The sequence below is a fragment of the Sardina pilchardus genome, chromosome 14 (genome assembly GCF_963854185.1).
Source record: "Sardina pilchardus chromosome 14, fSarPil1.1, whole genome shotgun sequence".
NCBI lineage: Eukaryota > Metazoa > Chordata > Actinopteri > Clupeiformes > Clupeidae > Sardina > Sardina pilchardus.
This window is the reverse complement of record NC_085007.1, coordinates 31,617,715-31,645,494: the sequence shown is the minus strand read 5'-3', so window position 1 is coordinate 31,645,494 and position 27,780 is coordinate 31,617,715. Positions and strand designations below refer to the sequence as shown.

General features: G+C 42.9%; 1 protein-coding gene across 13 annotated transcripts; it reads right to left on the bottom strand.

Annotated features, from left to right (window-relative positions):
• Positions 1-262: 262 nt before the first annotated feature.
• On the bottom strand, positions 263-27,780 carry add1 (adducin 1 (alpha)). 13 transcript variants are annotated; one of them, XM_062553425.1, is made up of 19 exons: positions 27,645-27,780; positions 20,496-20,704; positions 19,347-19,509; positions 18,377-18,528; positions 17,448-17,528; positions 17,059-17,208; positions 16,561-16,704; positions 16,203-16,301; positions 15,924-16,097; positions 15,318-15,662; positions 12,304-12,399; positions 12,043-12,132; positions 11,925-11,942; positions 8,486-8,572; positions 7,281-7,437; positions 6,644-6,970; positions 5,704-5,796; positions 3,933-3,966; positions 2,275-2,413 (listed from the first exon to the last, which is right to left on the bottom strand). In XM_062553425.1, coding segments are annotated over exons 2-19 (2,406 nt in total). In that variant the 5' UTR covers positions 20,691-20,704; positions 27,645-27,780; the 3' UTR covers positions 2,275-2,412. The 13 variants fall into 13 exon arrangements, with proteins under 13 accessions (XP_062409404.1, XP_062409405.1, XP_062409406.1 ...); XM_062553420.1 differs by lacking the exon at positions 3,933-3,966 and having other exon boundaries at positions 263-2,413; XM_062553421.1 differs by lacking the exon at positions 3,933-3,966 and having other exon boundaries at positions 263-2,413; positions 6,656-6,970.

Genomic DNA, 27,780 nt, shown 5'->3' with positions numbered 1-27,780 from the left:
TTCAAACATGTTTCTGCCTCTCTTGCCTCTGTCAGCATCAGAGATGGAGTCCATTTGAACTCCTTGTGAGGACCTGGCATTTGACTGGCATCCATACAGTTATGTTGGATGAAATAACTCCAAAAGTTGTAGGCCTAGGTGTTTTTTTTTATAGCTCATTTTGTTTAAACTTTGTATTATAAAGCCTAGATTATGTTGAGTGTGCCCAATTTGCCTTTGATTGAGTCCTAATGAACATACCAGACCATGCACACTTTCAAACTTTGGGATTGGAAGGAGAGTTTTAATCATGGATACAAATGAAACAGTTCCATGGAAATGCAGATGTTCACAGAAAGGAATCAGAACACAAAAGGTTCAACATAGCTGCATGTTTATAATAAAACAACATAATTAATTCTAAACGCAAAATCTGACTTAGTCATGTTATTAGGCTACAGGCTATATGTAAAATACCAGTTGAGCACATTATGGAAGAAACAGGGATACAGCTTTAAAGGTACAGAAGATAAAGAATACAAGCTTAGCTTTTAATGCCATGCAGTCCTTTTAGAAACATCGATGTTGTCAGTTTGCACAAAATACATACTGATTTAATAGTGGTCTAACCAAGCCTTATTAGTGTGGTAATAACTGGTCCAGTCTCTCAGCCAACCTACAAGACAAAAATCCAGTTCCCATCAAGTACCCTACTCACAGTTACCGTGGCGTCCTAATCCTCTTTGTTTCGCCCTGAACAGAGTGGCGTTACTACACAAACACTTCTGTCTGTTAAGAGGGAAGCAACAGATCTCTGATAAGTGTCAGGCAGTGGTTTTCTGAGGATTCTCACAGTGGTTTTCACACACATAATGCAAGTTAAGAATGGCTCAGATGCTTATTCTTCTGAAAAGCACAAACTCTTAAGACTTAAGAGTTTTATGGGTATGGTATGTCTTAATATCCTTGTTCTCCAGTCAGACTAATTCCCAGCTCATTTGTTTCTCTGGAGCAGAACAGAGGAGGGAAGGATGGGGGGACTAAGGGCATATGCTCCTCAATTCCTCCGTCTGATCCTCACTTGTTTCTTGAGGCACGACTACATTTACAGACTTTTTACAGGGAATATACTTCCTACAGTGATGTATGTGTGTATATGTATGAGATGTATATGAATGTATTGAATGTAAAGAGTAGTCACAAATTTAAAAAGGCCATTTGAAAGTAGCCTAGCCTATTATATGAATTTCTCAAGTGGAAGATTCTTTTGGTTCCGTTATTTGGCGTCTCGAGGACCTAATAAAAAAGCCTAATATCGAACACGGCTTGTGATGATTAGGGGCCTGATGGTTTCATTCAGGTAATACAGGAGTAAAGTAACAAATAATAATACAAAAAAACATAGAACAAAACTGCATATAGTTTTCTCAATAATTAAAACATATGTGAGTAAAACATTACTTCAAACTAGGCCTATCCTCAACTTCAGGCTAGTAAAGGTACAGTGAAGACTGCATTTTCATGGTTTCCATTTAGGTGGATCTGGGGTGAGCACCTGTCAAAGCCCAATACATTTGCTCATGACTTCTAGCATTCATCTGTCAATTTCCCATAATATATAGTTGAGGTCAATATGATTATATTTAGCCTCATCAGACAATGCAAATGGCCATCTCCAAGGAATGACAGGACTGTATGTAATATACATCAGAAATCAGCACCGTGCATTTTGTAAATCCATAATTGTTATTTTATACCATACGTAACATGATTAAAAGCTCATTTTTGCATTCATTTTTTTTTAAAAAGACACTGGAGTACATTTTTTTATACAATCCCAATACATTCGAGCGATTATCTGGGTATAGCCATCTTTTCTTAAAAATATGAAATCAACAGCTCACTTTACACGTGGGCCAAAACAAACATGCGACAAAAGCCACACAATCATACTGGACCAGACATGATGCAGTCATTCATCAATAAAAGCCGCTAACAAAACTAAAGAAATTCTGAGCCACTGTTCTAAAAAAAAAAAAAATTGGCACACACTGCACTGTAGGTGAACACAAAAAAGGTGAACATATATAAAAGATTAAAACTAAAACAGAGGAAAGAGGCCTTTTCCCCAAATCAGACATCTAGGTCTCGGTCTTCTTTTTGTTTTTCTTCAGGAAGGATGGTGTTCGAAACTTCTTCTTTTTCTTGGAGGGGGATTTGCTGGGCGACTCATCGCTGCCTTGGTCTGCAGCATCATCAGGACCGCCTGCTTCATCCCCTTCCGTTTGTTGTGTAAGGTCTGCCTGGGTTGGGCCAGAGTCTTCAGCGGGAAGTGCGGGGGTCTCGAAGGGGTCATCTGGGGTCAGGTCGGGGAGGGTCTGTCTCAGTGTGGCTGCGTCACTCTCATCCTTAAAGGTCTGATCGCGCTGGGAATCTGGAGGGAGGGGGGAGAGACGGAGGATCTCAGACAGAGCAAAGGCTTGGCAGCTTTTGGGACCATTTACCAATCCTTGCTGAAGACGGACACTTCATTCCTTCACACAAACAAGAGCAAACTACTTCTCTATGAATAATATTCTTAAACAAACAAGCAGTGCACAGGTATTTGCAGATCAAAGTTATTTTGCTTGATATAGGGTCACAATAGTCATACTCTTTGCCATATTGCCTGGAAAGCGCAGGATACAAAAACTAAATATTCAAAATACCCTACTCATTACTGCAAATGGGGACATTTGTAAAACACCAGAATCACACTAAACATCTGGACTCACAGTAGCTGATCTTGTAATTAGGATCTTAGCTGCATCTGTCTCGGGCAAGAACAGACCTTAGCATTATGTCACCTACTTGTGTGGAACATATTCATTAGCTACAGTTTACAGTATGTTCATACCTGCCATTCGTCACACATTGCAGCACACTATATAGCAGCACATCCATTTAATGTACATTGTTTTATGTCAAATGTAACCAATTAAGCATGGCGATCATTTATTTGCTGTAGCTCAGCATAGCCTATCAAAGAACCAATCAATAAGCACATACATGATTTTTGGTTGCTCATGGTGGCTAATCAAATGTTTTGAAGTTCTGTTTGATAATGTAGAATCTGATCCATACTCTGCGATCTACTATTTGAAACTGATGCTGAACTGGAAGCTTTAATCAAATCAATACTCTGTGTGTAGCAAACAAGTTTTCCTGATCAATACTGTTAATTAAAAATGTTATGCAGTGCTCAAAACTTCACAGGCTGCAAAGCAATGCGGCATTTACACTAGGAAAGGGCTACACTCCAGCAATAAAAAGTAAACCGTGTACCTGAAGAAGGCCTTGTCTGGAACAGAAACATGACCAAGTCAAACACGTACCTTACCTGGATCAAGAGAGTTCTATGACGTTTAAGCTAAAACAATGACACTTTTACACAGCATTCTGGGAGTGTTGGCTTAAAATACCACAACAATTGAACTTAAGGGAAAAAAAGGTTGAGAGATCAAATCTATACGTTGATAGGAAAAAATGTTGCTGGGTCCACCATTAAGCACTCTAGTGAATTTAACTAGCTGGCTTTTGCTTTCCAATGCTTCAGATTCATAAATAAGTAGGATTCATAAAAAAATACTTGCTAATACTAGCTAAAATAATGCTAATGATCCTCATGTTTATGGAGCTTCTGTAAAGTTCTCACAAGTCCATATGTTGAGGACAACTACAAACTATTAAGCTGACTGACTTAGAGGGCTTCTAGAGTGAACCCAGCCAACATTAGGAAACATAGAGGGTCAAGGACCGGAGTGTGTGAGCGAGAGCGAGAGCGAGTAAAAGGGGAGAGGGAGAGAATCCACCCCGGCAGATGAGTAAGGCCAGAGAAAGGCAGGTGAATGAAGCCATGCAAGGAGAGGTTACAACACAGCACAAGCATGAGGGGCAGGGGGAACCATACTTACTAGGGCAACAGGTACTCTTTTGCATTTCCTTCTCCTGATTGCAACGCAGCCACAAAGAAGAAAGAGCACAAGTGGAAAACAATGTCTATGCAAGTCAAAACCACAGCCACCGTGTTCAAACAAAAGAGTTAAATGAAATACAAAACAGACCACCAGGAAAAAAAAGAATGGACAGAAGCCATTCTTACAAGACCCCAGAAAGATGAGTATGAAAAGATGGATGTGGAAGATACAGACAAGTGGCACATCCTTGAAAGGCAGTGGATTAGATTATACCTGTAAAATGAGCTAAATAGATTTGAATATCTTTGAGAAGTCCTCTAACAGACTTTAGTGAAACGGTATAAATCCAATTGGAAATTGCATTGGTGCTATACAAATGTATCTAAGCTCAGTGCTTGTGATAGAACTAGTGACAGATCAGTCAGCTGCCACAATGCCTTTGTTTAAAAAGCATTCATATATGAATCCATATATCTTATTCATGTATTCATTTCTTAAGCCCCTGTCCATTTCCATAACAAATGGCTCTCCATATCGCAAAAACTACTGCCGTTTCACAAAATGACATTTGTGAAACTGCTGTAATTATTTCAGGACTCATGGGAAACAGTAACAGGTATATGTGTAATCCAAAGGTAATAAAGACCAAGAGGAGAAATAACATCTTCAAAAAGAAAGAGGGAAGATAGACAGAATCATGATGTGTTTAAGAAAAGTGACAATTATTATAATCTTAGTTACTAAGTTTAACTTGACTCATTTCTTATTCAACATAACTCATTTAATGTATTATTTGCATGTCTGTGAAACACAAGTACTGTATGTGTGCAGTCATCTCCTTACTAACACGCAATGATTCCTAGTATGATTTAGTTTAGATTTCCAACACTGCGATGCCTAAGAGAGACTACTTTTGATTAGCTTAAGCAGTGCTACAGAGAGGCCAAACACGATTACTAGGGTTCCCAATCTAAAAGTCAAATCTAAAATTCCATGACTTTTCGCCTGATTTTCACCTGATTATTTCACCTGAAATATTTGTATTAATGTATTTTGGCAAGTGAATTTTAAACTGCTACAACAAAATTCCCTGAGATTCCATGACTTTGCCCCAAAAACGATAATATTCCCTGACTTTCGATGTCTAGAAGAGAAATTCCACCCCCACTCCCGTTTCCAACAGCTAAAACAACTTATTTTGAATCAATTTACATGGAGAGAAATAGAGTTTACACCTATGAGGTGCATTTAAATTTGCAAACAGTGGAGAACATGTCTTCTCTGATAAATTGGGATGATTTGGTGTAAATATTCTACTTTTAACAGTAACCCTTTGTCCAACTCCCTTGTATGTTCGTGGAGAACTTCCTCCTCAAACTCAGGTGTGTTCAAATTCAAACATTTGCAAACATTTTCCTGTTTTTTTACGAATTTGGGAGTGTTAGCAAACATTCACAGAGGACTCGAGTCAGTTTTCTGCTCTCAGTAGTAAGCTCACCATTAGCCTTCAACATACCTTTAAATTATCCTGCTAGTAAGTGAAACTGATATATTCTAAAATGATGAATAATTCCAAGTATACAGCAAACCTCTTGGTCTGTTATTACCCATATGAAACAGTAATATACACCTATGGTTGTTAAGAACATACAATTAAAAGACAAAGACAAGATCGAAAGCATTCCTAGGGTTGCTCTTACAGACAGACAATAAACACAACCCATTAAAGCCATGCTTGTAAGTGACCGGCTTATCGGGTGAGACCCACCTTCTTCTGGTCGGACTGGGGTACTGGGAGGGGTGACAGTGGGGCTCTGCTCCCTCACCTCCCCCTCCCCCTCCTCAGGCTCCTGTGGCTGATCTGCAACAGAAAAGTAACAAGCAGCCATTTAATGGTGGACTTTGCACGGCTTTATTGAGCTAGATTTCAGTCAATTAGGCACTCTACAGGCTTACATTTGCTTTGTTATTCCGGCGGAATCAGTCATTATTTCTGTTATACATGATTTCTGCAGTTCAACGAGCAAATCACACTAAAATTTGGACTGAAGTCAGCACTTAAAATTGTTCAGATTCCATAACAAGTACTAAGATATTGAACGTTTGGCAATGTCTCTTTTTTCATGCCAGTGACATTTCATCAGATAGCAATACCCCACTGAGGTGAGCACACAAACCAGAACACAATGCAAGGAATGATTAGAGCAGGATGAGCAGGCGGCAGAAGAGTCAAAGGAATCCACCCACAAGGGAACAGAGCGGTGTACCTCCACCTCATAGAACACCACCATCTCCAGGATGAGCTGAGGTTCCACCAGCCGTTCTTATTAGTACAAGTACCACAATAAATGAACCCCAGCACACGACAAATCCAGGTTAGAAGATGAGAGTAGTCCCTTTGCCCACTTCGCCTCAAATGCCTCAAAGACTGCAACATTGTCAAAGTCCGCCGTGTAGACCACAATCAAGAGTGAAATCAAAGATTGCGTGGAGAAATCATAGCTAATTGTACCATAATAAATCATTTTGAAGAGGCGGGAAAGGGAGTGGGGAAAGAGATGATACAGGTTGAGGAGGGCACCGGATTACTGGGGAAGACAGACAAGAGGAGGGGGGGGGAGGGGGGAAGAGCAGACTCCGGCCCCACAGACGGTGGCTCCAGTGGGGCAGGACGGAGACGAGGCAGGCAGACAAGAGCTCCCCAGTACCTGGAGACTCACTCTCAACCGCCATGTGCGTGTTGGTGCTCAGCGCTCGCAGTACGGCATAGTGAAAGTCCTTGTGGGGGGAGTGGGGGGATGCTGGGGCCCCTCCTGGGGAGGAGCAGCTCCTCTGGGCAGAGTTGGAGCCCGACTCCCTGTCTCGGCTGGGAGCGAAGGAGCAGGGCGGGGCAGCCAAGATGGTGGACTCCTCACACTCCTCATCTGCCCCTCCCTCACTGAGGGCTAACCTCATGCTGTCCCCCGCAGGACAAGGAATGGAACTACTCTCTCCAGTAAGCCTGGGCTTGGAGGGGGTCCCGCTTTCAACCTGTACTGGATACAACACAACAGGTTCTCCAAAAGCTCTTTAATGAGCTCAGAAGTGCAAGTGTGCTGGTTTGGTAGGATCAAAACATTAGGAAAGGGTCATGACAAGGCAACAAGAAAAGTACCATCAAATGCATTCAATGCCTCATTTAATATCAGCCATGTTAGCTGTAGTGACCATTGTGATATAATTGAGGTTTTCATCAGGGGAAGAAAAACTGAAAAACTCTTTTGCCAATCTCCTCTCGTCAACCTCCAGCGTTTACACCTGTGCTGAGACCTAGCGATGGCTCTTAAGTGCAGGATGCAGCCATACCTTCCACGCCTTTCTGCTTGAGCTCCACCTCCCTGCGGTACTCCTCCAGCTCCTGGTCTGTCTGCTTGGTGAATGGGTTGGGTCCAGTCTTGCTGACGATGACTCGTGGTTGGTACTCCTTCTCAATAATGGCTTTGGAGGCAGTCACTAGTTCCCCCTAAACAGAGAGACAGAGGTAGAAGGGAAGCAAAATCTCAAGACCGGAGTTGACGGAACAAACTAAGGTGTGACCTTCAAGTGAATCTGGAAAGCCTCTGCCCACGTTCACCTGACGTAAGGCAGGGAAACACAAAATAGCTTATGTTTAGTCAAGCAAAATCTTTGGTGTTTATTTTGTGTAAACAGTTTAACAAGACATGTGGACAAAACTGGAGACTCATTGTGAAATATTCTCCATTATTAAAAAACAAATCAGTTGATCATACACAGCTCATGCTTGTAAGGAAGACCAGAACTGTCCAGTTAGCTTGACTATAGAAAAGTGACAGATGGAGGCGTTTTATAACCACAGTCAGAATAATCCATACAAAATCCTCCATGCTACACTCATGTTTGTGTGACTTTTACTAACTAGGTCAGCTGACATAACTGTGCCATGGACATTCTTGGTCAAAGTCAGAATAAGGAATAATCCTCTCAAACTCAAGTGCTGCGCATCGTAATTACAGTCACTAGAGTCAACAGTCACAAGTTAAAAAGTCACCATGATTGTGATGATGGATGATATTTCACGCTGAATGTAAGACAAATAATTGAACACAACTATGGCATCAGAGAGTACCAAAATAACAAGCAAACAATAAACAATGCATGAGATCACTAAGAATGTGCAACCCTCACACTGCTTAAATCCTCCCCCCTTGAAAGTGTATGTACTGCAGCTATCTGCATTGTCTGTGGTGTATTCTCTTTACCCCTGTTGACGTCCTTTAGCTAGCTTTTGTTTTGCTTTGTTTTGCTTGTACTGTTGTGCTTTTGTTCTGGCTGCATTGTGATGTGATCTCTGTCATGTATGTGCTGTAGAAAGGAGCCTGCTCTAAACAGGTTATAACTGAGTCAGGCCCATTGAAGTGCAATGAAATGAAATGAAATGCATCGATAATGAGCATATAGCTTGTGGACTAGTCACCAAACGGAGAAGATGACAAATGAGAAAAGAGGAAGACACAGTGTGAGTTAGCAGCTAATCATGTCTGTTTATGTACCTTTCTAATAGACCTAGCAGGGCTATAGACCTGCTCAGACAGATCAAGGCCATCGATAGAATCCGTACAGTCAGACAGAGGGGCGTCCTGCAACAGCAAACCGGGTGAGGAGTACAGAACCCAGTCACCCGGCATATCGGCACACTAACAGAACATACACTGCAGCTCAAGCACACCATAGGGCCACTTCCTCCACTCTTCACACACATACACACATACACACACACACACCTCAAACCATCAAATAATCACTGCCACTCATTCTCGCGTGCATGCCATCATACTAGCTTATGCTCAAATACCATTCAAGCACAGCATTTAATACACATAACATCCCCTAAAACACTGCACTAACCAATAATTTAACACACAAGCATGCAGCCACACAGCCAAACAAACACACACACACACACACACACACACACACATACACACACACAATCAGGGATACACATGCAGATAAGCGAATGAAGCAGACTCGAGCATCACAAGCAATACAATGTTCTCCATCATGCACTACAGCATGATACTGCACGCACATCCTACTGTATCTAATACACCACTTACTTCAACCTCTCCAGTATGTTGCCATATTATATTATTACTATTACTCACAACACCGTCTTTCAAAAAGAAGCAAACACAACCAATACATGAGTAATCCATGACAGTGTATTGGTCAATAACCTCCTCTGCCACAATGCTTTAATAAAAATAGTACCGAGGTCTAGATCACACTCACACATCTACACATAAACCACTCACAAAAAGTAAGGAAACTTGACTTTGGCCCATTATATCTCCCCTTTAGTAATACCAACCAGTAAAGTGTTTCATATCATTCATTTTTATCGTTGATTTGTCACCTTTACAATGAGGTATAGCTTGTAAGCATAGGGCAATCATGGAATGAGCAATACGGCCAAATGTCTGAGTAGTGCCAACCAAAAATGTGCCAAAATGGCCAGTAATAGGGTTCTGCTGCTAGACATCTCGTTTTGGGCTTCAAGTGCTACTAGGTGAGTTTAGATACAGGGATGAGATTCTGGAGCCAGTGGCAATTCCATATCTCCAGAATATGGGACCAAATGCCATCCTCCAGGATGACAACGCTCGCCCCCATAGAGTTGGGATCATCAGAGAGTACCTCCAGAATTTGGGAGTGGAGAGGATAGAATGGCCTGCCGTGACGTTGGTCCAGACCTCAATCCAATTGAACACTTGTGGGATCAGCTTGGGCATGCTGTACGTGCCAGAGTCACCAACAGAACCAGGTTGGCTGACTTAACAGATCCTTATCGAGGAATGGAGTGCCATCCCGCAGCAGAATGTAGCCAGGTTGGTGACCAGCATGAGAAGAAGGTGCCAAGCTGTTGTGGCTGCATATGGATCCTCTACACGCTACTGAGGACCCTGACACTGAGTATAAAATGAACGAATGTATGCCTAACATGTTTTGTTTCCCTCATTTCTGTGGGAGAGTGCAATCGTCAATGCTTGAAGTAACAAAGGTGAATTCCAACAGCATAACAGGCCATTTTTCGTTGGCACTACTTACACGTTTGCTTGTGTTGCTCATTCCATGGGAGCCCAATGCTTACAAGCTGTACCTCATTGTAAAGGTGACTAATAAACGATGAAAATGACATAAAACACTTTAGTGATTGGTATTATTAAAGTGGAGATATAATGGGCCAAAGTCAAGTTTCCCTACTTTTTGTGAGCAGTTTATTTACAACTAGCACTGCACCTGCATTGTTTTGACTGCACAGCTCAGTCCTGCCAAAATCCATGGGTGCTAACATCTCTGGGCAGCACGTCTCTTGAGGCATCTACAAGGAGTTTTATCTGACGCACATACAGCTACACACCAGCGACCTGGCTATCGTTTCAGAAGCTTCAGTTCAATATTCAAAATGCTGCTTTTAAGTTGGTCAACTTCTGATTGGGGAGAATGCCTAGTGCATGAGAAGCACATCACTCATGTCAGGTGATCTTCATTGTCTGTCACACAAGGAGGATGGCATGAATGTAACAATCATAGATGTGACCAGATTAACAATTTGGACAGAGTTGCAAGCTACACAATTAATGGCCACATTTGCGATGAGCTAATAGCATTAGCTACAGTGCATGAAAATGCACTGTACTGTTCTTCCTAGGCTTCTTCTTCTTCTTCTTCTTCAAACGCGTTCAATGCAGCTTCAACCGTTTAACGTAGAAACTTCATTCAAACTGTGTTACGTAGTCTGTGGAATGCATTTTTCCATCTTTGTACCTTTTATACTTTTTAAACTGTTAATAAAAACCCGCTCAAAATGTCCCCATAGACTGATGACATCACAATGGGCTAATTAATCTGATTTGCACCTGTGTCAAAGGCCAGCTGCTCAACTAGGCCCCAACAAAGGGCCAATTAAACTGATTGCACCAGTAGCCTATCAGCTGCTTTCTGCGCAACTAGGCCAGCTCTCTCTCACTCTCCATTCTACAAGGATAAGGCACATTCCATCCAAAGTTCAATCCATTCATCTTCTTCAAACCACATTATCCGTTTTAAGTATGTTGCATGTTACTTGCATTTTCCTGCACTGGTAATTCCTTGGAATTTCATTTCTAGTTAAAATTGTGATTTAGTTTCAAATCGATTAATTGTGCAGCTCTAAATACTTCCACTAATCTCATTGGATGAAATCCTTTGCCATGCAGGTTATGTTTTTACACACATCCATTTGTTTGTTAGTTTGTCTGTTGTTAGCTTGTTAGCAGGATTATGCAATAATTTACCATCCTAATTTTCATAATTTTCATTGGTTTGATTGGTTGGACTCACTCCAAAACTGAATGGATTCTTCTTAGGCCCTTTACACTTTTCCACCAAGTCTAACATAAATAGGGCCAGTAGTTTTTGCATAATCATGTTAAAAAAAATGATCTCCTTGTCAGAGGTAATAATGGAATTTCTATTCCATTCAATACATTTCCTTCTAATATTTTGCATGAGCAAATGAGGCTACCCAACGGTAAAGTGGTAGTGGATGAACCCTAATCTACGTTGAATGAGTAGGGAAAGTGCAATTTTCTAAGAATTTTGAACACCAGTCCAGCCAATTTCTTTCTCTACTGAACTACTCAATCTCATGAACTACTCAACTCAATCCCACTGGACCGGATTCAAACATGGAGGCCACACGCAAGACAGCGTACAGAGGGGAGTACACAGCGGCATGAGAGAGAGCCATGCAAACTCATCTTACATGGACACATGGAGGTGGTCTGTACTAAAGGAAGACACTTGAGTTGCCCTCAAGCTGATTAAAGTGAAATAAAAAAAAAACTCAACAGAGTAAATCACTGCAAACAAAACCAAACCAATGCAAAGTCAGCCGCCATGAGCACAATCCCTAAGGAATTGTGGGTCAGCTCAGCCTGTACTTACCTGCCAGATAGTCACCCTCTGTGATCAGAAAATAATGGCACAGTTAAACACCACCAGCAGGCAGTATGGGAGGGAGGCACACAGGGGGAGAAGGGAAAACGGATCGCTGCAGACTAACCTGGCCAACGGAGCGGTCCACCACAGGACCTGCCAGCACCTGGGACTGAGGTCCAGCTGTCTTTATGTCTTGCAAATTCTGCTCCCGGATCTGCACGGATCAGATGACCAGAACAATTCAGAAATGACCAGAGGACGGAAGTGCTAAACTCTTGTTATTTCACCCATTAAAACTACTATTGTCAGTGGCTAGTAATTTTTGCAGCAGACACTATAAAAATTGCTCCACAGCTATTTTAGCGGTTTATCGTGGATTGCATACCTTGTTTCGCATCTCCTGAACTTCTTTGGGATTTGTGTTGAGTGGGACAAATTGATTGGCCACAGCAGCCTGTCGAAGTCCTTCCTCCTTGGTCCACTGTATGGTTCAAATGAAAGATTAAAATGAGCCAATGAACACCCAACAGACTAACAAAAGAAAAAAAGACCACACAGAGAAAAAATGAAGATCTAACAAGGACAAGCTTTAACTTAGTAGAATGAGAGCATGCTTTTCATAACAATAGGAACAGAACCAAAAGTATTTGAACACCTAAAACACATCAAAGAGCAGTGAACCAATGATGATGCAGTTAATCAAAATCCTAAAATCCAACCTGTTGGTAGTCTGTAATTTAACAAAAACTTAAACAGGCCATGTACTAAATGCTGTAGTAAGTCCGTTAAGATTAATGGAGTGGGATAGATAGGCTACAAGAGAACAAAGCTGTACCTATCCTCCCTGTCTACCGTACAAACTGATCTGAGGACATTTCAGTATACAATCTCATTCCCATTCAAGATGGGTCTAACTGCTGTGGCTAAACATCTACATCATGATCATTCGTTCACCATCTCCTGATGGACTGACAGTATGTAAGAGATCTCTAGCGAGTGCTGTGTGCTACAGGAGTGCCACACTAGTGTATTTAATAGCCTGACAATGACAAAGCAACTCAGTGAGCCATTATAGCTTTCCCCTCCTCCTCCTCATCATCATCATTGATACTCGTGCTATAGACCGTAAAGATAAAAGAAAGACACAGAGGAGGAACCAAAGGCATCACAGGATGAGGAAGCGTGAGGGGGAGTGGGGGTAGAAGTGGTGAGTGATATGATGGCTGGCTTACGAAGCGGAGTGTTGAAGCCGAGTGGCGCATGGCATGAGTGAACATCACCGAAAAGTCATACATCACATACACACACACACACACACACACACACACACACACACACACACACACACACACACACACACACACACACACACACACACACACACACACACACACACACACACACACACACACACACACACACACACACACACACACACACACACACACACACACACACACACACACACTACATACACACACACACACACACACACACAGAAACACACATCCACATACACAAAGACATAATTTGCTGTCTGTACTAGAGGCTGCTCAGCGGGCCAAGGAGAGATCTAAACACATGAATTCAAACTTCTTCTGCATGAACGGTGATTTGGTACTAGTAGTCCTTCAGATCCATTCTATCATCACTGATGCTATCCTGGGTAAGAGATATTATCCTTGGAACTTTACCAGCTTTAGATCAACAATCCATTTACTTTTCAAATGAGGGAATGAGCTGCATATGCAAATAGCATCACCCGTCATGCATGTAAGCACTACTTGAAGGTGCTGTCTGCCTTATAAAGCTAGCAGAGGGCGAGGTAAGAGCTTAGCATGAGTATGGTGTATTATCTCTCACTTTAGTATTGGAGCTCAATGAATAGGTGTCTATGGAAGAAGGGGCTTGGATGGAATGGACAGGTAAACATGAGATACTCACTGATCACGAGTCTCACAACACAACACTCGCACTTTCCCACTAGAGATAATCATTTGAATAAAGTTTAAATAGAGTTAAGGGACAGATGTTTCGGTTTACTGTTTCTTCCCCCTAAATTTCAACAAAACACTCATGCTCGGGAACACTCCAGTGATAGAAATCATCTTCGTTCAACAAAAAGATATATAGAACCAGCAAAATAAGCCAACATAACTTGCCAATGAAACCGATAAGGAACAAAAGAGAGGTAGGAAAACAACAGGGTAGACCGGGAGGGCTCCTGGAGTCAGTAAAAAGCAGGCAGTGACTCCTGGGCCTTGAGCTGGTCCCCAAGTGCTGGCAGGGCCTAGTCTGGGCTGCTCCACGCCTCCTCTACTCGGAGGCTTTACGCTTAAAGCTGCAGAGCTCAGGGGGACAAGGACCAGCTGCAGAGACAGCTAGCTGTCTTATGGGGTCACAATCAGAAACCATTGGGGATAAAAACTGTTCTGTTGCTTTTAAGAGCTCTGAGTCCACCAGTCACAGAGCCATATTACTTAGTATAACGTGTCCTTGTCATTAATTCAAAACTATCAAACTATGGAAAACTTGCTGGTAATTCATAAAGAATCTTAAACATAATTGCATGCTGAAATTTGTGGGGTTTTGTGAACATCTTTCTTTCCTCAATGCCCCCTCTGGATGAGTGCTTCCTGAGAATTCAGAGACACAGTTCCACAATCAGATGAGTTACATACATATGATGGAAACATGTCACTAAACCACTCGAGTCAGGGCTCTTGACAAACCTTCTGAGGGGACCATTGAGTGTCGTAAACATAAGCGCACAGGAATAAGACAAAACAAAAAGGACACCACTAGCGAAACAAGAGGGACTCTGTAAGAAGCAGCAACACCATTCAGCCATGCCCACACGGTCACATGCATCAGTCAGTCAGCCCTCCAGGATGCTACCCACAATGCATCTGAATAGTCATGCAAAACAGCATGCATTAGGCAGCTGGGGGGCACCCTGGGGCCAATCACTGTGACAGGGTTGTGAAGGCTCTATCTGACCAGAGGGTGCAATCACACAGAGGAAGTTGCCTTAAGGAGGTCACAGGAAGCACAGTGTCATAGAGGGACACATCAGGCTCGGACAGATTAGATTACAGATTCCATGTCATCACTGCATGAGACACTACAGGAATTTCATCTCAAAAAACAGTGCTAAGGGGCAGATGGAATCTGTAATTCAGCCTCAGTCCTGTTACTTATGCACTGAATAGGGAGAGAATGAAACGGGGATGCTTTAAGAGAATTATCTTAATTTCTAATGAGGGAGAGACAGAGGCTTAGAAAGGAGAAGAGGTCAGAACATGGGGGTTCATATGGTCAGGAGTTGCCCCACGATGCCCACCAGCTGCCCAAATAGTAGCAGTACATCTAACTATGAACAGTAAGGTAGGCACAGACCAAGCAGTTGGTAATACAGCTTGGCACGCAGACACCGGACGAGAGAGACTGCAGCAAGGGTTTGACGTGATCGTGTGAAATGTTCGTCCACACCTTAGTCTTCGCCTTTGGGCTTCCGCCGTCCGGCCCGTCTTCGCAGGCCTCGTCGGGACGGCCGGAGCTCAGCCAGCGGCTTTTGTCACGCTGCTGTCGCTGAAAGCTGTGCTTGAGGGGAGAGCGCGCGCCCGAGTCACTGTCCTCGGCGTACGAGTACCCCGTGGCTGAGGGGGGGATCTCTACGTCACTGTACTTTTTAGCTTTGTCGCGCAGTGAAGGGCAGCGGTACGGGTAACCTGTCCGGTAGCCCTGCGGGGGCGAGAGAGAGAGAGAGAGAGAGAGAGAGAGAGGGAGAGAGAGAGAGAGAGAGAGAACAGAGAGACAAAGAGTTGATATGCAAAACATGAGGATAAGATAATAAAAATCATACCATTTTAAAATGTGATGGCCCCTTCTCTTTGTGAAATGAAACTCTGTTGCTCTCAAGAATAAATCCCAATCCACATAAATCCCCTCCGTTACTGAATGACTCCCCACTGTGCATCAAAGACAAAGATGCGGTCATCCTACCAGATTATCCAGCATCCTCATCAGTGCCTCAAACTCCTGCTCTCCGACCAGCCACTTGGGGTGGTTGCTGGCCGGGTCTGAGGCTGGCTCCAGGTGCCGGGGTCGGGCCTTGTACTTCTCTGGATCCAACATCACCAGGTTATCAGGTCCTCCTGCACTAGCCAGAGTACGCACCTGTGGGAAAAGATGGAAGCTGGGTGACACCGTAACAAGTACAATGTTCCAAGAAAAATAGTCTCCCTCACAAACACACACACAGTGGACATATGAACAACATACCTGAATTTCACATGCTGTTACAAGGTTATGAATGTAGTAAAAGGCTTCTTCAACAGTTTCACCAACAGACACCAGCCCATGGTTTCTTAGGATCAGCACCTATGAAATAAACAAAACACCCAGCACAGTTGTAAAAAAACAGCAGCTACTATTGAGAATGCTTCTGCATGCTCCTTTTTACCACACCTCACTCAAGCTGTCAATCTTCTGAGACTTTTGGAGACAGGATTACCTTTGCAGTCTTTTCTCTGTGGACAGGGCTAAAAGTCTATTCTTCATGAAACTGTGATTACGGATCTCACAGTCAGTGGATGTCTGGATATATCTCCAGCAAAGAGGTGCCAGCTCTGACCAGTACCTTGCTTGTGGGACCCAAGTTCTTCTGAATGAGGACGTTTTCCTCTTCATCCACCAAGATCCCATGGTAGTCATGGTAGGTTACCTCCCCCAGTGCCAAAGCCTCTGGAGATATAGGCAGCAGGCCACACTTCATGGCGGATACCTGGAGGACAGCACATAGAGAGTGCTTGGAACTGCACTAACATGCTCTCTTACGAAAACACAAAGCTCCTCCAACTGAATCATCTTCTAACACCTTCTGAAATGCTGGCATTTGATACTTGTCTTAACATATTACAAACTATCTGCCAATAAACTCTACAGTAGGGACACCACTCTTAATCAGATATTACCAATAGCAAACAACATTATCAAGTCTTATGTGGGTCTATCACGGCTATGTTGTCTCGGTGAATCACTGACATAACTTGGAAATTGGAGACAGATGGTACAAGAGCAGGGCATGAAACAGGAGGAGGAAAGGGTTGGGGGTGGGGGGGTGGAATACGATGCGTACAGCGGCTCCAGCAGGCGTGTGAATGTGCACGATGCACTTGACATCGGGGCGCGCAGCATAGATGGCAGAATGAAGCATGAACCCAGCCTGGTTGACACCAAGGTTAGTGCTGCCTCTATCCACAATCTCCCCTTGCAAGTTGATCTTGACCTGTGTAGGAGTCACAGGGACAAATGGGTGACAGGATTGTGTACATTTTGTGTAATACTTCAACAAAAACTCCTGAATTCAACACATTGGTTGTTAAAGATAGGGGCAGTAGCAACAGTGCATATGCATTAAATCTGTGCTCTTTTCTACACATAAAATGCTATCTAACACAAAGATACTTTCTGTGAAAACTTGCATACACACTGCTCAAGGAGATTAATGAGGAAGAGTGGTCTTACCAGACTAGAGGCTGACACCTCACTGTACAGAAGCCCAAATGGGACAATCAGAAACCGCTCCTGCTCCGAGTTCAGACGGACCTATGGCACAAGAGCAATGAGACACAGCAACACACCTTAGAAATGTTGGCTATAGCTGAAAGCCACAGGGGCACATTCAGTTATACCGGGCAACCATCTGATGACTCGCCCACTATAGAGCTACAACTTTAGGCAGAGCTCAAGCAGCCCTACAAGGATGTCTCCCAAACTGCCCAAAGCAAAACTCTACAAAGAGCTGCAGCAGAGGGGTAGAAAATGTGTCTCCAGGATGATAATATTGCTATGCTGCTCCCAGAAGTACTCTAGTCTAGGTAAGCTAAGTATAAGGGGTAGTATGAATCATCTATGGCTCTCTCGTCAAATGCTGCAATTGAATGATACAAAGACACCCTTACAAGAAATTAAAGCAACACTAAAGCCCTTTTCCTCTGTTGTACTCACGCTATTTGTTTATCCAGAAAATAACGATGTCCAAAAACAAGGTAGAGTATGTTGCATGATTTCATGAAAGTATGACGTACTGCGATATTGAAGCAAGTCAAATTTGTAGTTTATTATGTCTCATTCCATCAAACTACAGATCCGCTACACGATCTGGTAAACTTACATAGTGCGGTTATAGCCAATAGAAGGCTGTGAAACAAATGCAGAAGTGCCGTTCACCCTGTTATGGGTTGATGTACCACTGAAATGATTTTGGAAAAATTATTTTAAGGTACAAAAAACTCTTTAGTGTTGCTTTAAGATAGTGAATGTCTGGATATTCAGAATTTGAATATCAAGGATATCTGAATGTGTCATCTTTTTTAGCAACATAAGATGCTCAGTGCTCAGATCTGTATGCTTCAGGTGTAGCCATCAGTGGTGGTTGGGTGGGCAACACTCACAGTCAGGTGGTTATAGATGAGCTGAGACCAGCCAAACAAGTCAGCCAGCCGGTAGAAAGCGGCCAGCTTACAGCGCAGGAGCTTCTCCCCCTTCTCATAGGCAATGGAGTCAGAGCCTCGCAGGTCATTCACTGGAGTCACCATTCCCAGACCTGGGTCATACACATTACGTAACATTTATTCACAATCTTAAAATGAACTGTAATCAATGAATAGACTTGTGAACGACTACTGCTTTGCCTAATGAAGAAGATAATGAGAACAATGCATTGCTTCTGTGAGGGTATGCATGTAAATCCGATACATCATTATTATTATTATTATTATTATTATTATTATTATTATTATTAATAATAATAATAATAACAACAACAACAACATGTCCTACCTGTACTGTAAATACATAAATGTGTGAGCAAAATAAGCTTAATAAATGTAACAAAGGAATTCTATTCTGAACCAGACCTTGTCTGTCTCACTATTCCGAATATACAATTACAGTTCAGTGAAATTGTGTGGAAGACTCATGACCTTTCTGAACCTTTAGGCTGAGTTATGTTACGAAATCAGATTGAGATTGTGCTTTCATAATAATCAGAACAGATAATAGGACTCATTCTTTCTCTCATGTGACTGAGCAGCGGCTGCATCAGGGCATATGCCCTGAGATGACTGCCTAATCCAGTCACATGCTGTGAGACAGGGGTCACTCTGGAGGACAGTGGCCATGCATTTGCAGGATCAGTGTGGAAGCAGGATCAGTAGAGGCACTGACCAAGGGAGCAACACCAAGGTCTTTTGAGAATTTCAGTGACAAGGTCTTTGAAAACTATGACTAATGGGGAATATGAATTGGCAGGCAATATTGTGTTCTGTAGATACTCTGATACCACAAAGAAAACAGGAGGTGAGATGAACTATTATCACTGAAACGGACTGTTTGGGGCTGAAGTGGAAGGGCTGAACTCACTCATGTTGAGGGCAGCCATGCCACCCTGAGGTGCTGCTGGGTACATGGTGGGCACGCTAGTGGTCATGAAGTCAGCGATCTGCTGCAGTGCCAGCAGGCTGGTGGGCGTCTTCCCTTTCTTTAGCTGGTCCTGGATCATGGACTCCAGCTCATCACAGAAGGCCTGCAGAAATACAGGGAGGTCAAAGGACAAGGCCAATAGCAGACTGTACATGTGCATAGCTCCAGGTTCAACTGCGTCAAAAAATTAAGCCTTCCCAAATGCGGTTTCACATCATGCCTAACGACACCCCGTATTGCTCTAAAGTCTCTCTAACCAACGACTTCTTGGGCTTTATTACATTTCTCTCTCTTTCATAACGTGGACTTACAGCATCAGCCCTACATCATGTGATCTGAGAGCTGAGGGCCAGGGGCATGTATCATGGTCCTGCAGGTGGTATGACAAAACAGCTCATGGATAGAGCCTTTGATGCTTTAAGCAATACCCTGTGTGATGTGCCATGAGGTCCTGGATGTCTCTCAGCTGCGTCATTCCTGTGTTTCCACCTACTGTAAAATGGCTAACTTTTTTGATGAACTGAAGTCATTTTATAATGACAAGGAACATGTGTGGTCATGTGAGGGAGATATACCCACTTCATCCACTGTCCTTCAGAGCACAAACTATTTCACGTCACCATTTAACAGGGACATTTGAGATAAAACGCTGGATTTAACAGAGATCAGTGCATGCATGACAGTGACCTCAGTGTTTGCTCCCAGAGGCTTCCCACCCATAGTTTAAACAGAGGCTGGCGCTAACAAGTTCAGCCTGTCCCTGATCAATGGAGACACTGTGGGAGGCTGTGGTACTGGAAGGACCTAATGAAGTGTCAGGCTGCATACTCAGTAAATCCACGTACACAGACAAACTCTGTGATGGCTGATTCCACACTTCTACACATTCTAATGTAGTTGGCTAATCTTTCCTGTGTGTACTACTATCATTTTGATAACCTCGGTAACCCTATACGGGGTATGCGAATATAAGCCCCTATCTACATCAACTGTTTCTATGAAAGACAGAAGAAAAACTTGTTTGTTTGTAGTTTGTTGTTGTTTGTTTGTTTGCTTGTTTGTTTGCTTGTGTGCTTGAGGGAGCCTCACCGGACTCTGTAGGATCATAGAGACCCTCTTCCTCTGCTCCATCATGTTGAAGTCTTGGCGTAGATCGGGTGCCATGTTCCTCTCTCGCTGGTACTCGGGATTGCTCTCATCGACGCGGTCAAAGTAGCGCTCCTTGTGTGGAGGGTTGGTGGGCGGGGGGGCCGTCACCACCCCTGCACCTGAATCTCCATTCATCCTGATGACTGATCCTGCAGAGGACGGGGGTGCAAGAGCAGATTTTGGACATTCAACATACATTTGCATGTACTGAACGTATGACCGATCATAACAGAAAACTACAAACAGTGCTCACAGGGGGACACTAAGCTTCTAAGCTTATTTAACATCCTTCCGCAGCCTGAACCCTCCATCATGGAGTTCTAAGTGAGCTCATATCCTGCACGGCCGTGCAAGTCTACTCAGCAAGCCATTGATTGATCTCCTCCTGTCTGCTAGTCCTCCCCCCATATGGGTTATCAAGCCTGACAGGAAAAGACGGTCCCATCTAAACCTACATCCTGTTGAAACTGAGGCTCTTCCATACACAGGAGAGTTTAATGTGGCAGAGCAGAAAACAGAAAACAGAAAACAGGCTTTCAGTGCTTCTTAAGAATGGAAACAGCATTATCAACATGGCAGACAAGGATAATAAGTTATTAAGATCACACAAAAATACCTAGTAATAATAAAATAATAGTGTTGCGATTATTACAAAGCAGACAAAGGTCTAACTCTAATGAAGATGTGGATATGGAGAGATTTCAGATTCATTTAAGCAGGGGTAATAGTCAAAGGAACAAATGGACAGTTATACAATGACAAAGAGAAATGTGTAAGCGAGTGAGAGAGACGGACAGAGAGAGACAGAGACAGGGTGGGGGGCAGGCAGGCTGGCTGGCAGGCTAAAACCACAGTGCCATTAGTCCTCTGCTAGGCATCCAATAAAAAAAACCAACTCAACTCTGCTGCCATGACAACCCATCACCGAGCCAGAACCATGCCGAGCTGCTCTTGAAGAGAGGCACCATTGGCTGGACTCGAATCCCAAGAAGCCCAGCCAGACACACACATTACACAATGTGCTACTTCCAACCTTGCTCAACTCCAGGGTTAGTTGGAGTGCCTGAGTGTTTGTGCAAACTGGACTCTTCTTTCATCTCTAATGCACTGTGTGATCAATTAACACTAATCACAGAGGAATGAGCCTTTGGCAATTAACTGTCTGAGAGAATTCTGATTAAGCCAAAAATGAAATCTGCAGTAAAGTTGCCAATTTGACATTTAAAGACAGACATTGTTTTCTGAGAAAGTGCAGTTCTCAGCGTAATGTCCCAGGCTAAACTGAGAGGGAGGAGGGGAGAGAGTGGGAGATCCGACTCATCTATATTGATTTAGGCTATTTAATGTCCAAGCATTGAAGCTCTAGTTTGGAAATGTAATATAACACATTCCTTGAGTGATGCGCTACATCTGGAGTGGCCAAGCCAGAAATTCTCTGTGTTACAAGCCAAAATACATTAGGCCTAAGATCAGCTTGCTTTGGGACAGAGAAAGAAGGAGGGAGGCAGGGAGGAAGAGAAAGAGAGAGAGAGAGAGAGAGAGAGAGAGAGAGAGAGAGAGAGAGAGAGAAAGAGAGAGAGAGAGAGAGAGAGAGAGAAAGAGACAAAAAGAGAGAAAGAAAGAGAAAGAGAGAAAGAAAGAGAGAAAAAGAAAGAGAGAGAAAGAGAGAGAGAGAGAGAGAGAGATGATTTTGTAGAGGACAAAGAGTTGAGCAGCAGCCCTGATGCAAAGCAGGAAATAACTGAAGCATTGTGTAAGAGTACCTCCCTTGGGCTGATCTGTAGTGAGTGTGCGTTGCCTGAGCGAGAGCGCCACAGCCCAGCAGTGCGAGGGAGGAGGGTCACAGGGGCGCCCACTGCATGGAGCCTCTACTAACAGCGCTCTTCCCCATGCTGAAGAGTTCACTTTTCAAAATGCCCATTCTCCTTGAATTTATTCTCCTTCATTTGAATTCATTTACATTATTTAGACTTAATAAAAGCAAGTGTGCTCCCATTTACTATTTGGGTTTGATAGGAATGATAATAAACAGTATAAAATCTGATGTTTCTCTAACTCTAGGTTATTTTGGTTGTACAAAAGCTCCAAGCTGTTCTCGGAGTGTCTGACAGCTGTTAAATCTTGGCCACACAGTGCTCGGGGTATCTCAGCACTCTGGGAAAAGAATGACCTATTACAAGTGCAAACGAAGCAGACCATCTGTAGGTTAAGATTACACAAAAATGATAAGCTTAATACCTACAAGAGAGGACAAAAGAGACACATACAGTGTCAGAAATGGTTGCCAATGCATGAACTTAAAACGCCGTCCACAGTCACTGAAGAGAAGTGAACTAGCAGCCAGGCACTATACTGTTGGAATGAAGGCCACACCGTATCAAGTTACAGTCTGTCCGAGGAGAGACTCATGGCAGCGCCTTCCACGTCAATCCCCAATCAACCCACTCCAAGTGTGGCAGCACACTGCACCAGCTTATTCCTCTGTCACTGACCACACTGACCACAAGCACCACGCCACAGGGACCAAATCAGCACCACCTACATCGCATCTAAAGCCTGAAGGATTACTCAAAACCATAGGCACTCCACAGTGATCCACCATTAAAGCACACATGTTTGCTGGGAGAGAGAAGCTACAAAACCGCCCTAGACAAAATCCCATCAATCCTAAGGTACTACTAAACAATCCAATTACCAGTGAAATGGATAGGCTGATGTAGCCAGTGAGACCAAATTCCTAAGACTGGTCAACAGGCAACAGACTTGCCTTTCAGACACCAACAACTGCACTTGGTGTAACCTACTTTATGATGACAAGTTGTCATCTTGACACTTTCAGGTTTCTAAGAACACAATTACACAATAAATACACTGGGTTGACAAAAAAGTGTTGTAGTAGCTTAAAAGCTATGTTTCTAGCATTATTATAATGCTGGTTTAATATATATGTCAACGTGTTGGACAGAAAATAGATAGATAGATAGATAGATAGATAGATAGAGATAGAGAGAGATACTGTAGATAGATAGATACCAATATCTATCTAAATATGTAAACGTGTTGGACAGAAAATGTGCAGTTCTTTTATCATCTGGTTAGCAAAATTCAAGACTGGGTATCTGCCCAGCCCGATCTGCCAGCGATTTGATTTTGCCCTGCAACTCAGACTGAAAATCGCCACATTTTTCTACCCTGCTTCTGTTACAACTCTGTGGAGACCAATCACGAACTGCCTTATCCACTTGGCGCACCCGGATCATTGGTCTGATTGGTTGAAGGACTCTCCAAATGCGTACAGAGTCATTTGAGCTATGACGTTGACTACACCACTTGTGCAGTAGAAAATACAGAGCAGACTGCTCAGACTAATGTTCAGTCTTAAAAGATTGAGCTTGATCTGGTGATAGCCAGGCTATTGATATGGTGTTTTCATAACCAAAAGAAAATCTGTATGAAGACTGCAGATTGGAGGGATGCGTGAAAGTCTGAAAGACCTCTTCATTACTATGTGAAAATGACTTTACTTGTCTTTACTGGCTCATTCCAGTGGCAGCCCAGCATGTTCTTCCTTCTAATACTGGGATCGTGAATCATCCTCAGAGTAGCATGGCGATAGTGTGGCTTTATTAGCCAATTCTAACCAACAAGAGAATGTCCAAAATGTGAATCTGGCAGAGAAGGGAACTGGTTTCCTACTAAACTTCATGATTCAATTGTTCTGCCACTGAACCATTTAATCCCAGCTGGTATGTTGTACAGCAATTCATCCAGATCTAGCAAAATTATATCTTTGAGTGGTGATAAAAAAATCTTAAATTCAGCCAATGGTGAATGAAGTGTGTTCTGTGCTTGTTTGTAATGACACCAGCAAAAGCACTCTCAGTTATCGGTCACCAGTCATATTTCAGTGAAGTGTGCAGAGGTGTAGCTTTTTTTGTGGTCACTATGGAAACAATGAACATTTCCATAGAAACCTTTGGATACCTATTTTCTGTTATGTAACATGTTGTCGTCTCCTCCTACACTAAAACCCTCGCCACTGAATGGCTCAGAAACATATTCAACAACTCTATCTGAAACTGTGATCTATTCTAAACCATTCAGCATCAAAGATGGCTTGGCATTGCAAACTCTCCAGATGGATGAACTCTGACCTCTACATTTTGTATCCCAGAGACCCAGGCAAACAACTCTTAAGAAATATAAAAGCCCTGACAAAGAAAAATATGGATGCGACTGAGGAAAACAAGCATATTAAACATGAATTCAAGCAAATTCGGCTCCGGCGAAAAACAGCTCGGTCACCTGGTGATACATCAACTGATTAGGTCATGATTTAAGTGATCACATATGTATCCAAAAGGGGTCAGCCCATGCGCCCCCTCCCCTTCCTCCAAATTCCCTGAGCTGCAACCTGACATAAGGAAAAGATTACAGCTCTGAAACGTATAACTGCGTCAAGCAAGAGATCACCACTAACTTTGGCCATTGACCAAGAAAATGTGATGCATCAGTTATATGGCATTATTGCTTCAAAAACTACTCTGACAAGAGTTGAACGTCTGCCCAGCAATCTCTTTGCCAGTAACAGCTTCTCATGCAGGCCAATTCCCAGCAGTGCCTCAGGGCAGAGAGGCAGAAAAAGCTTTGACCAGGGCCAGTCAGAGTCCAACACTGAAGCCTACCAACCCTGAAAGTCTCTCACAGCTAACTGCTGTGATTCTCAAAAGGCCTCTGAAAACCTTATGAAACACTGGTGAAGAAGAGAATGCATGCAAATGTGAGTGAGAATGTATGAGCCTGTATGTGCAATGTACATGCATAAGATTTGCTGATCACAGTAAAACAGAGTGAGTTAAAGGAACCATAAGAAATGCATTTCAATTAATCATAAAATGGCCCTGATGTGTCACTAGACATTAAGAGATCAAGCTCATTTCAAATACTTATATCACTGACAACAATAGTCCGGCCAGGATATTGTCATTTGAAAAAGTGAAGTTGCAGCCCTGAACTGATGTTGATGTTTACATGTTGTGTTTTGGCCTGATGTGCCACCCTCCACCTATCTACTAATCACAACGTCAGAAGTGTTTCTGTCATTATGCTGAGACGCTGAGGAAAACAACATTAGCACTTGCCATTGGAAGCTCCTTGTAGCAGCCTAGTGCTAGTCCTGCTGGATCCTACAGCCTACAGTAGCATGGCAACTTCGAGTCAAAAGGGAGGGGATACACCGCTCCACCGTAGCGGTGTTGTGCATGTGTGAGTGTGTCTGTTCTGTTCCCTTTCCTCATCCCTCATCCTACCACTACTCACTCCATCTTTTTACCCAACCAGGAAGAAGGGCTGTGGGCCTTTAGACCTTGGGTTCAATGAAGTACCTTGACCTCAATATTTGCTGCTAATGGCTTAATTCAGAAACGTTCACTGAATATTGTGCTCTCTCGCTGCTGTAGGACATTAGAGGCTAATCAACATGAATACATTTTCAGACAAACAGCATAAGCAGTAGACCTTCCACAACCTAGATAAATCTCTATGCTCTGCACCAAAATAGAAAAGCCAGACGCCAGACACCAAGACAATCATACTTTTTCAATGCCTTTGCCATTCAGAGTTGCAATCAGAGAAATTCATTTGAATTTACACAACATAAATACCATTTTATGTGGCGCTGTCAAAAAAACTTTTTTGCACATTATGAACAAACTTAATAAAATATCCCGTGTGACCATGTATACTGAAAGCATAACAAATAGTGCAAAGGATCATTCAAAGACACCAAGTAGCCTACTTCTCCATGTTGAAATCAATGCTGCTAGTCACACCTACATAACAGAACATTATGCATTTACTTAATTATTGGAGACTATAAGAGGTCAAGTGCATTACCTTTGAATAATGCATGCATAATACAGTCATTTAGCCCCCACAATTGTCCTGTTCAAGTTAATGTGTGTGGGCATCAGACACAGGGTGGTTTGCATGAAGAAAGGCACAATGCATGAGTCATAACTGCAGTTACTACAGTTCAAATGGGGGAGAAATAACAGTGACATAATCAAACTTCTATACAGTTGGCCTAGGCCTGCCTTTTTGATGCCAGAAGAGATGACACCAAACTGTGCTCATGAAAAAAAGCAGCATAGACAAACTACAGATGTATTATGGACCTTGGCTAAATTTCGGTATTCAAATCGCCCCGTTTCTTGTCAGATAAAACATCCAAGACAAACTGAACAGGCTATAGTGTTTTCTATTGACAACACTAAAGGGACAGTCCGACTGTCGCCTGTAGGACAGCTCTTATGCAGCTATACTGTGCATTCCACCAGTAGGCTAGGCTAGAAACTACAGCAGCTTCGGATAACAATGACATTGACAACCCCAATACAGCGCCCAGTTATTTTCACAATCACAAAACTCATGTGGCCAAGCTTGTGCGTAATACCAAAAACGTTACAATGGCAATGTTATAATAAAAACTAATCGAAGGGGTTTACAACAAATCGTGCTGTAAAGCCATACAGCAGGCTAGGCTTATCATTGCTTAGGCTATAGGCTGGTTAATCCCAGTGTCTTCAAAGGAGAAGGCACCACCGCTTTCACTTAGTAGGCTGCAATTTAACCTTAGGCTACCTGGTATCCTAGCCCTGAAGGGACTCGGTGAAGTACCCCATTTCAACAAACCAGATTACTGTGAAGATAAGTGAACCCCGCTTGCTAGTTAGTGCGTTGTTGTGGATTTGCCATACGGTATGGCCTTCAGACGTTTTCGCCGTCTGCTCTTGTGATCATGCAGGACATCATATTGTTACTTTGTTGTTTTGCTTTGTCACAGTGAAATACATGAGTTGGTAGTATATGGGTACAAACTCTTCGAAGATGCTTAGACATGAAGTTCAACATGCACGCCCCTCCACACTCCACACGCCCAGCTAACTAACTACATGTTACATTTTTAGCAAAATGCTAACTCGTCCGCCGCTACATTGTACAGAGCGAGGTGGGTTTTAATAATTAAGGTGGTTGTTTTCAATAACTGCAGACAGATTCATAATTAAAATTGCATTAGATAGGACTTACCCTTATTCTTCGGTGTAAGGTATTTTTAAAACCAGTCAATCGTCGATCAAGGTCTTGTTTTAACTGTTTTGTCCACAACCTCAATGTTTTCAAAGGATCTCCGGTTCGTGGTCCTTACGTCGCTCCGCCCCTCTTT

Bases quoted from the DNA above. Each gene is read 5' to 3' on its own strand.
- add1 (XM_062553420.1), bottom strand. From the start codon at position 20,690: ATGAATGGAGATTCAGGTGCAGGGGTGGTGACGGCCCCCCCGCCCACC. The intron at 18,529-19,346 runs GTGAGTTCAGCC...TGTATGACCCAG, and splicing joins CATGGCTGCCCTCAACATGA to GTCTGGGAATGGTGACTCCA. The intron at 12,400-15,317 runs GTCTGTGCCTAC...TGAACCATACAG, and splicing joins GCTGTATTACCAACTGCTTG to TGGACCAAGGAGGAAGGACT.